At 43.1% G+C, this 10,303-nt stretch overlaps 2 protein-coding genes across 3 annotated transcripts; both read right to left on the reverse strand.

The window, feature by feature from the left end:
* Nucleotides 1–1,051: 1,051 nt before the first annotated feature.
* Nucleotides 1,052–4,643, reverse strand: LOC102222747 (tumor necrosis factor ligand superfamily member 6). Of its 2 annotated transcripts, XM_023339288.1 has the most exons (5): nucleotides 4,411–4,643; nucleotides 2,726–2,971; nucleotides 2,169–2,217; nucleotides 1,999–2,061; nucleotides 1,052–1,920 (listed from the first exon to the last, which is right to left on the reverse strand). In XM_023339288.1, exons 2-5 carry the CDS (start codon nucleotides 2,846–2,848, stop codon nucleotides 1,502–1,504), a joined length of 654 nt encoding a protein of 217 aa, XP_023195056.1. In that variant the 5' UTR covers nucleotides 2,849–2,971; nucleotides 4,411–4,643; the 3' UTR covers nucleotides 1,052–1,501. The 2 variants fall into 2 exon arrangements, with proteins under 2 accessions (XP_023195056.1, XP_005795736.1); XM_005795679.2 differs by lacking the exon at nucleotides 4,411–4,643 and having other exon boundaries at nucleotides 2,726–3,783.
* A 3,523-nt stretch (nucleotides 4,644–8,166) lies between these two features.
* LOC102222494 lies at nucleotides 8,167–10,303 on the reverse strand. The gene is made up of 5 exons (XM_005795678.2): nucleotides 10,183–10,303; nucleotides 9,918–9,958; nucleotides 9,756–9,830; nucleotides 9,466–9,655; nucleotides 8,167–8,806 (listed from the first exon to the last, which is right to left on the reverse strand). Exons 1-5 carry the CDS (start codon nucleotides 10,247–10,249, stop codon nucleotides 8,265–8,267), a joined length of 915 nt encoding a protein of 304 aa, XP_005795735.1. The 5' UTR covers nucleotides 10,250–10,303; the 3' UTR covers nucleotides 8,167–8,264.

Raw genomic sequence — 10,303 nt, forward strand, 5'->3', positions numbered from 1 at the left:
ATCCAGCTGATTAACAGAAAAGGATTTTGTGCACAGAAAGAGCTGCAGCTGTGCTGCCGGCTCGACTAGATGTGCTTTAACCAAGATGGAGGCACATGTTTAAAGGCAGCGCTTTCACAAGCGGCATTGCGATATGAATTTAGTGAATACTGGAAAGAAATGCAACCACACGTGTGCTGATTGCAGAGTCTGGAAGCCGGGCAAGACTATCTGAATTATGCTGCTGAGTAAAAACCGGAACAACTTCAGATGTGTGGTTTTGGTAAAAAAAAAAAAGAAAAAAAAGAAAAGAAGAAGCTAACTCAAAACTTGTGAAACCTTCATTTTGTAGATGTCAATTTAGTGGAAGGCAGAGCGACAAATCAACCAGCTTCTGATTTGCAGCCACTGACGTAAAAGCTGATCTGAAAGCAAGAGGCCAGAATGTGGTACATGTGACTGAACCCGCAAAAATAAAACACAAACTTTTCTTCTCAAAAAATTTGAAGGTTTTTTTTTTTTATCTTCCTAGTTATCGCCAGCACATTTTTCAGCTCTTCTGATCTCGGCTCCAGAGGCCAACTTCTAAAGAAGGCCAACCACATGGGTGAGAAAAAGCACGAAACCTTTCACAAAAGAAAATCAGCCTGCAGACATGCAAGACCCTCTTGATGTTCACACAGGAAGGAAGCAAGTCAACACTGCTACTGCTATAACCCCTTGTTCTGTTAGCCAGGCTGCACATTTTCGCACTCCACTCGCCCGACTTTGTGGTGTACAAGAAGCAAACTCTGCAACGAAGGGATTAAAACTGAGAAAGAAAAAAAAAGAACGAGGCTAGTCAGAAGAAGAAACATGCATATTTCTCTTGGAAGTCTATGAATAAGTCATTTAATTACAAATTCACATGGAAAAATGTTTGAGTCTGACATTGCTGCCTCTCTGTCTTAGAGGAATCTAGTGAAGTTTACAATCAGCAGAATTATGCAAATACTTTCCAGTGGTCATAATCAAAACTAGCGTGGGTGTTCCTCCCAAGGCAGACTATACTCAATTATGAAACACAGTTTCACAAAAAACATTCATCATTTTATTTTTGCTTCAACACACAGAAATCTGCTTAATAAATTCCTTTATTTATTATTATTATTATTTAAAGAAAATAAAACACCCATCCTACATCACAGGCATACATACAAAAATAAATACTGAAAATGCTACAACTAAATCAGCATCTTAGTGTCAACTAACTCGACATTTTTCATGAAAGCAAAAAACTGAGGTGTAAAAATGCTGTTTATTTCTCTGTGCTGTTTTGCTTTGAGCTGCCAATGAACAAAAAAAGTGCACCGCCATCTTTGGGTTTCTATATTGCAAAACAGAATATATTTAGTCCAGGTATAACAGATAAGAAAAAAAATACAATCAAAGGATCTCTTTGTGGAAGTTATGAGTAAGCTTTCCTCCTGATTCAGAACAAAACTACGGCACAATGAAACAGAGCTGAAACAATCGAAACTCTTCAGATCTTGTACAGACCGAAGAAGTTGCCATAATGTGAGTGGCTGAGATAGGTCGGGTGCGACACGTTCACGTAAACCCTGTCGAACTTCATCAGCTGCAGGCCGCCGCCGAGGTAGTTCTCTGCAGTCCACGGGCCGTTGGGTTTCTGGACGCAGAAACCCGACCTGTGGGCTTCCATCAGAGTCAGGAGTTTGGACTGTCCTGCTCGCCTCACAAACACGACGTGATCGAACGAGGACGTGGGCTGGCAGTTCTTGAAGATCAGCTCCACTCGAGAGTAGACGTGGTAGAGCCCCGACTCGTTGACCTGCAGGGCGCCGTCTTCGATTTTGTAAGCGACCTCCCCGGACGTGAAGGCCTGGCCTGCTTTCGGTTCCCATCGCAAAGTCATTTGGGACGGTTGATGCACAATGCGCCCTGCAAAGAGACGATTCCATTAAGCAAGGTGGACTTAAGAAAATCAACGATTCGTCCATGGGTTAATAGGAACCTCACCGAGAACATGAGCCGCAGGTTTCTTCGTTTTCTCTTCTCCGTTTGAGTCGGGGTTATAGAGACCTGAAATGGCCGTCAGATTAGCCCACATCAACTGTTTTTGTTCACCATCAAGAACATTTTCAACATAAAGGACGGCTACGTGTGCAGAGAACACAATGTTCGCATACCAATTTGCTTCTGGGGTGCATGAAACTCAGTCACGAGGTCATGTTCAACCTTGAGGGAAATAAAAGAAACAGAAAGTCAATACCACATCACACAGGAGAAGTGCATCTTAGTTTGTCTCTGAGGCTGAAAGCTCTGCCGCGGCACATGTGAGATAGAGGATATCCTGTCTGAATGGACGGGTGACCACAGTGGAACATCAAGAGGCTCTGGCTTGCATTTTAAATGTCAGAGTTCACAAGTGAAGCTATTTTAATTTTAAACGGTTTCAAATTAATTATTAAACTTTGCAGGTCTGCCCAAACTTTCCAGCCTTGGTTCCATTCTCCCACCTGACGCCTCCCTGACACCACCTCCATATGTAAAGATACTTTCAGGTCTTGCTACTGAACCGTGCTCACAAACACACAAGACTTGGAAAACATATTTGTTCCTTTTCAACAAGAAGAGCTTCAAGAAAATATTCTACACAATGCAAAATCCCATTTTTAAAAAATACAAAATTCTGCAATTTACTTTGTGTGTGTGTGTGTGGGCGTGTGTGTGTGTCAGTCCTTACCTTCTCCACATCTTTGAGTTTTTCCTGGAGTCTCAGGATCTGCCAGGCTTCAAAGCCCAGGGCGGCGAACACCAGCAGGAACAACATCAGCACTATCATGGCCACGCTGCAGCTGACCCCCATGCAGCCTCGGCTCTTGCTGTGGCTCCTCACGGTCTCCCGGGCCTGAGGGAACGACCAGCAGGGGATGAGGTTCGGCGGCGTCGCCGGCGAGCGCTGACCTCCGCCCTCGTCCACCAGGAACACCTGAGGGAACGGGTACCTCTGGTCACGGCTCATGGTGCAGGACCCTACTGGGAGGACGAGTTGTCTGCGAGTCTGACTGCTCTGAACTGAAGGAGGTGTGGACTTGTGTCTGAGAAACCCTTTTCACGTCGAACCCAAGAAGCTGTCAGAGCATTCACCACCCACTGCCTCCTACGCCTCCCCTTTAGAGTTCAACACTAAACTAAAGTTCCTCAACTAAGAAGCAGTCACTCTGATTAGTTACACAATCTGATCTGTTTGGTTTTGCTCCCTAATCTTTCTCAACATAACCAGTTGACTTGGGTTCTATGTGCAAACTTTTCTCTGTGTAGTCATGTAGATTAGCTGCACCTGCCTGCAAAGGAAATTTGAGGTCTAGCTGACCCATACCTCACTAACCGCGCTCTCCTCTTCTGCATAAAGAGACCTTTTCACAAATTCCACGAAAGGAAAGATTGAGCAACATCGCTCGTCGGGAGCCGTTTTTCAGTCAAACACAAAAATAACTGACCCCCTTCTCACCGAATCGGACCCCGGCACAATTAAGTGTGTTTTCTGATGCATTCTTTATCTGTGTCAGGGTGGATGGGTGGCCCTGCGTGTTGGTAAACAGTGATGCAGCAGTTTCAAAAGCACACCGCATGTTCTCTGTGGGAAGAAGCGGCTGCCACATGAAAAGGAACACGCTCCAAGCATTGGCTTGCGCGTTGTCTGCTTCAGAAAGACTCGTAGAGACACTCGCTGAAACAAATGAAGCACAACAACGCCGGCCCGTTCCTCTGAGACAGCTTGCAGCACAGGTGTCAAACTCCAGTCCTCAAGGGCCGGCATCCTGCAGTTTTTAGATGTGTCTCAAGTACAAAACACTAGAATGAAATGGCTTAATTACCTCCTCCTTGTGTACATAAGTTCTCCAGAGCCTTGCTAATGGCCTAATTATTCTATTCAGGTGTGGTGCAGCAGAGGCACATCTGAAGGTTGCAGGACACCGGCCCTTGAGGACTGGAGTTTGACACCCCTGGTTTACCGGAAGGAGCACATGAGCCAGGCTTCCTTCTACCTGACTGATACCCAGTGCTGCTGCTGTGGCTTTCACACCAGTTTGGGTTTGTTTCGTTGGATGTTGAGCAAGTGCAATGCGGCTAAAGTTGCGGGTGCAACACCTTCCACTTGCAAGACTACCTGGCATTAAAAAGAAAAAAGAAGAAAAGACATGCTGGCGGCATGTTTTGAGGTCTTTTCAAAGCCCCTTGGGTGATTTGGCTAAAAATCTCTTGATTTTAGATGAAGAGATAAGCGAGAAGTCCCTGCAGCTGATATTTTGTGCAGCATCTGTGAAGAAAGAAGGCAGGCATACTGAAACTTCACGCCACGCTGCAAATGGAGGCAAACCACAGCTCATGTCAAGTGAAGAGAAACTGTTCTCTTGTGAGGTCTACCTGTTATCTGCACACAAAAGCCTCCAGGGTTTCCACAGCGAGGTGAGCGTCAGAACGGTGCTGCAAACGTTTTCTTTCGTTTCTCCAGGCCGAAGCAGCCGCAGGGAAACCCAGCTCGCAGCGTGCAGACGCAGCTCCCAAGTTAAAGGGCAATTACGTCAAGCTTAACCATAAACTTCACAGACTGCCAGTAGCCTGCAAGCTGATGTGCCTGTTTCCCAGAAGCGTCATGCCGAAACAGACGCTCGCAGCAACACTAGCGGCAGCAGCACGGAACCGGTGAGGTGGGAGGGTTGGGTTTTGGGGTCTAACCAGCAGGCTGCTGCTCCAGTTATTATAAGCAGGCGAGTGTAATAAAACGAATCTCTGAATCAGCAAACGCGTTTCTCAGTCAATGTGTTTCCCACCGTCTTCCACTCTTTGGCTGCAGGTAGCTGTGGTCTTGATGACTGATGACACAAATATAGCAGAATAAATGACAATGAAGTTCGTTACCTGGAGAGAATGACATTACCCAATTTTTTTTTTTTTTTTTTTTTTTGAAGACAGATATTTAGTCTTACACGGCACATTTGATGAATTATCATATCATAAGAAGTTCCTGGCAAACGCATTTGTGCCATATGAAATCTTGTAATGACGAAGCAATGGACTTTTATATATTGAATTTGGATTTATGTGATAGACATAAATCCAAATTTATGTCTATCACAAAAACCAACACGAAGCAGCACATAATTAGTGAAACAAAAGAATATACACGCATATATTTAATAAGAATATATGTATTCTTACAACTTTCACAAATAAACCTGCGTTTTTTTTCCCCTCAGGTTTGTCCTGTTTTGAAATTCATTCATCTTCTTATCAACTCTGCCAGCTTCCTTTTCCCTGATAAGAACAAAAACCCACATAATGACACAGCCACCACCATGCTTCACGTTAGGGCACCTGCAGGTGAATGTCAATATACACATTACATGTTAGTAGCTATTTTGTTGATATTCACAAACATGACACTGTTACTTTTATTCTTACGTGCAGTTATGTTTTGATTGTCCAACTTTGTTAAATGCCTTTTTTTCTCATCCTCGTGCAGAGGGTGGGCATTGCAAGATGTGCAATGGTGTGCAACATGACCGCAGACAGGAAGTGCTGATTGGGCAACAACTAAGAGCATTTCTGTCAAGAGGAGCACAGAACGGCCAGTTTCTCTGAATCAGTTTAAATCAATTTATGCATCAGTTTTTATCGGTGCATTGAATCATTGACTTGAAGTTCTGTTTGGTGTCTAACTAGATGTCTGTATTGTTTAGTTTATTTTAAGTATTTTGGGGGTATTTTGTGCCAAGCTGCTCAGCTCAGCCAGTATTTTTTTAAATTCATCTTTGTCTTTTGTTGGGTAGCTCTTTTTTTATTATTATTATTATTATAAACCAGTTTACGGTTGGTGTTAAACTTAAACTTTGTTCAGTTTGTTTGACCTATTTTAAGGACATTGTTACCAATTGTTATCAACTGAATGTTTTTCTTTAGTTCTCAGGTAACTAAAGTCAACTTTTTAAAAGAAAATACATCTACATCCTCATGTCTTACATGTTCAGTCCATTACAGAAGGCGTTTTCAGGATGGCTTATGAGGTCAGTTCCCAAACACACAACCTTGTGAAGCTGAACATTAACTTTGATTTTATTTGACATTAACATGCTTGTTTTATCTTCCAGGCAAAATGGATTTCCGACATCTTTCTTTTTTGTCACATTTCTATGCAAGTCAGATCTGTGGATTGCATGACTAATGATTTTCATGAATGAAGTATGCTTTTTTGCAGCTCCCCCTGAATTACCATAACCATCAGAGCCTCTTCTGAATAATTTCATCGTTGCCTTTTCAGTGTAGGAGGTGGGGATGTCGTGCAATGTTTGCAGTTTAACCACACTCTTTCCATTCCTGGTCATTGGACTAAAATGTCTATGCAAGATGTTCAAAGCTCTGGGTTTTCTTTTTTAGTTACACAAACGTAAACTCTACTTATTATTTGCACTTGGGATTTTATTTGGGGGTGCCAGAGTAAAAGGGTGGAGTACAAAGGCACACCTCACTTTCTTAGTTCTCTTTTGTAAAATTGTTGAAAACCGTGCATCACTTCAAAGTTATGAAACAAAAAATTTCAAACCACTGTGACATTGTTTGAAGCCACCAGGCTCTTTCTGTTAGACTAGAAACAAATTACAGTATTTTTACCAACTTGGGTCACAACCAAACAGTTCAATCTGGAGAGACTCAGACGGAGATAAGACGACAATTAGAAGAGTTTATTGACAAACAGAATTTAAAGTCTTTGGCGCTCGGGCCCCGACTGGGGATAACGGTTATCGCAGCGTTAGCGATAGGCTTCAGATGAGCATCCCCGATGCTGTTAGGAGCGTCATCCCCCAGGGCCCGGCACTGGTGGTGGAGGTTGAAGAAGGGCGCGGGCCTCAGGACCGGGCGAATGGAGGAGAAGGGGTGGTGGTGGGTTGAGCTCGGCTGGAGAGCGAAGGACACCATGAATGAAGGTCCTTATCAGCTGGGACTTGGTCGATGATTGGACCTAACGTGGCTTGGTCCGGCGTTGATAGGTCGACGATTGTGGGCAGGTCGCTTCAATTAGCGGGTCCCGGTGGGGATAAAGGAGTCTTCCAGTTTGAATTTGTGCCTAGGCTTCATTAGAAGGTAATTAAGCCCCCATTATGAAAAAAAACGTCATTTGAAAGTGTCACCTAAATTACGAAATAGTACATAAGAGGAAAGCTCTCAGTAGAAGTGTCATAAACCTTTATGGAAGGATGTATCTTTGATTTGGTTCAGTTGTTTATTCATTTTATTTTTATTATTATAACTTATTTTAGTGTTCTGTGTGCTTCCATTTGGTTTTAATTCTGGCATTTAGAATAATTCTGTTTTTTTCTAAAACTGATTTTTTTTTTTTTACAGTCCAAACATAGATCTGATCCAGGCAAAACCAACCCAGCAACAGTTCTGTTCAATTTAATTCTAATTCTGGTGCTTCCGGATTATGGTTTCTGTGGTGATCAGTTACAGCCAAGCAGTAAAGACAGCAGGTTTCTTATTTTTACCACAGTACAACGAATGGTTCTGCGGTGCAGAACCCAGAATTATTGTTGATGGTTATCTTTATGTTCCGTAAGGACCCCCTCAAAAATGTGATGGTACATCTCAAGGAGTCATCTTTGAAATAAATAAATACCGTATTTTCCGGACCACAGAGCGCACCTACAATTAAAAAAAAGCAAAAACTGGAAACGTACATATAAGCCGCTCTCGGTTTTCCACAAGGACGCAGCCCTGCGTCTCCAACGCCGGACTCGTTCACGCCGAGTTTACACTGCACGATTCTGCCGGATCGAAACTCCTCGACTTAAAAGCTGCATCATATGAGCTTCTTTGTGTGGTAGGCGGTATGAGTTTGAAAACATTTCTTCTTTGATTTCCAATTTTGACTTCCAATGATTCACTTCCTGCTAAAGAGCCCCCTGGCCGCACCGGACTGTAAGCCGCATGGTTCAAAGTGTGGGAAAAAAGCAATAGTCCGAAGAATACGGTAAATAAAAAAAATTGGAAAACACGTCGATGGGGGGAACTCAGGCCAACATAACAGCGTAATTGAGATGTTTGTAACTTTTATGTATTTTTTTTTGCCTATGCTATGTTTTTGTAACAAATGTAGACTGTAATTCAAAAACAAAGATATTTTTAATATACATGTGCTTGAAAGAAATTTGACCATCATTACAAAATATAATATTTTAATTGAGGTTACACACTATTTAACAAAACCAATAAAAAAATCACTACGTGTTAGTGTCCTCATCAGAAGAGGAGTAACAATCAAGTCCCAGGATGTGTCCACTCTTGTCCTGTGTGAGCCCCGAGTCAGACGCCGCTGCACAGCTTGAGTTGTTTTCTTGAACAGCGCTTTGTTCCGTTCCCACCAAAGAACCACTTGTGTGCTTCTCATTTCTCTCTGGGCTCCAGTTTTTAAATTCAGCCATTTGCTGTGAGTGGAACTTACTGAGGTTGGGAAGGCCAGACTGCAGCATCCTGGCGAGGTCCTGTGTTTGGGAGGAACTCTGGTGCAGAACCGGTCCTCTGAATGCAGCTGCAGCCACCGCCAGCCGCGTCTGGTCGAAGGAGAGCGGCTGGTCCTGGACTGAACTGGCGTCTGAGACGGCGGTGGTGGGAACGAGGCTGGGAAGCCTGGTCTCTGAAAAGCTGCAGGTCGCCGCTGTTGCTAAGGAACGAAAACATCCGGGAGAATCTCTTGCAGCGTCACTCTCACCTCTGCTCTTCTGACTCCCTTCATTATACAGCTCATTAAGTCGAGGGTTTTTACCTATGAATAAGAGACATAGAGACAGTTAATTAATCATAAGTAGTTTGGGAAATTTCTCTGCAACTCAAAATGTAATATAAAAAACCAACTCTATTTGAAATTTTTCTGACAGTGATATGTCGCACTATGTGGCATTCAGCTGTGGCTCAAGGGGTATAAATAGAGCTGATTTGCAGAAGATTTAAATCTACCGAGCTACTGTGCGAGTACGTCTTAGATTATCCAACATTAAATTCTTCTTCTTACAGATGAAGTTTAAGAATCAAGCTACATCGTGTACAGTTCCTCACAAACATGAGATAGAAGTGTGCCAAGCACTTGTGAACAAAGTAATTCTTTAAAACAGCTGAATATTCAGATATGTGCAGGAAGCAGAGGAGATTTAACCTTTACTTTTACTCATTGCTCATTTCTGTAGCATGCACTGAAGCTGCCAATGTTGTGTTTACAGCAGTAGCATACTGCTAACTGCAGTGCTTAAAGTGACATTAAGCACACTAAAGCTTATTTAGTGGTTTCTAAATAAGCTTTACCTATTAGTTTCTAAAGCTTATTTAGAAACTAATAGGTGGTTTCTCAGGAGAGTGAAGCAACCAAATTAACCATCAGACAATCTAGATAGTGGCACTTTCATTTCCTGTGACAACCAAAGCACTGACCGCCATTTGGTGGGTCTTGAACCTCTCCTCTCCGTTTGCTGTAGGCTCTGGGAGTCCACGGTTTGTGTTTGCATGAGGGGTCTAGAGCTCGTAGCTTGGTGATGAAGCTTTTGTATTCTTTTTCCAAAGCCTCGATGTGCAGCTGGAACTCAGCTATCTTCCTCTCCGGGTAGTGAGGTAGCTGGGATTGCTGAGCAGTGGACAAAAAAAACCAAACAAATCCAAAACAATGTAGAGCACTGGGTCAACAAACCAGGACCTTTACAACTTTCCAAGCAGCTCTCTCTTACCTGCAGGTAATACTCGATCTCACTTTTGATGCTGGGAATCCACTTTTTTACAGACGGAGCTGAGTTGAGCGTAGACTGTGAAGGGACGTGGTTTAAAGTTTATTCTCAGTTAACGAGTTCGGACTTGGTGGCTTTAAGAAGACATTTCATTAGCTTCGTTACCAGTTTGGGTCGACGCTTATTTACATCTTTAAGCCGTCCCTCTGTAAAAACAAGGTTTCATTAGTTCACGTGCTCAGAACAAAACAACAAAATCTATATCTGTGTGGGATATAGATTTAGAAAAATAATGTATCCCTGCATTGACAGCAACAACTTAGCACGAGTGAAGCTAACAGGTAAAGCTAGCTGTCGGAAACCCCGCAGGGTTCTTATTAGCAGGATGTGAATAAAATGGCGCCATGTTCTACAGACGGTAACTCTGTACCCTCTCTCTCTTTCTGTAGCCATAGTCTGTTCAGTCTTCCCTGCTGTTTCTCCTCGTTCCTTGCCATGGATTGAGGTTGCGATGTTGAGCTGCGACTCAGGCAAAAAACAAACTCACGTGA

Source organism: Xiphophorus maculatus, chromosome 9, assembly GCF_002775205.1.
Source record: "Xiphophorus maculatus strain JP 163 A chromosome 9, X_maculatus-5.0-male, whole genome shotgun sequence".
Lineage (NCBI taxonomy): Eukaryota > Metazoa > Chordata > Actinopteri > Cyprinodontiformes > Poeciliidae > Xiphophorus > Xiphophorus maculatus.

Bases quoted from the DNA above. Each gene is read 5' to 3' on its own strand.
- LOC102222747 (XM_005795679.2), bottom strand. From the start codon at position 3,004: ATGAGCCGTGACCAGAGGTACCCGTTCCCTCAGGTGTTCCTGGTGGAC. The intron at 2,062-2,168 runs GTATGCGAACAT...CGGCCATTTCAG, and splicing joins TGCACCCCAGAAGCAAATTG to GTCTCTATAACCCCGACTCA. The intron at 1,921-1,998 runs GTGAGGTTCCTA...GTCTCTTTGCAG, and splicing joins ACCTGCGGCTCATGTTCTCG to GGCGCATTGTGCATCAACCG.
- LOC102222494 (XM_005795678.2), bottom strand. From the start codon at position 10,249: ATGGCAAGGAACGAGGAGAAACAGCAGGGAAGACTGAACAGACTATGG. The intron at 9,959-10,182 runs GTACAGAGTTAC...TTGTTTTTACAG, and splicing joins GCTACAGAAAGAGAGAGAGG to AGGGACGGCTTAAAGATGTA. The intron at 8,807-9,465 runs GTCAGTGCTTTG...TCTTATTCATAG, and splicing joins TCAAGACCCACCAAATGGCG to GTAAAAACCCTCGACTTAAT.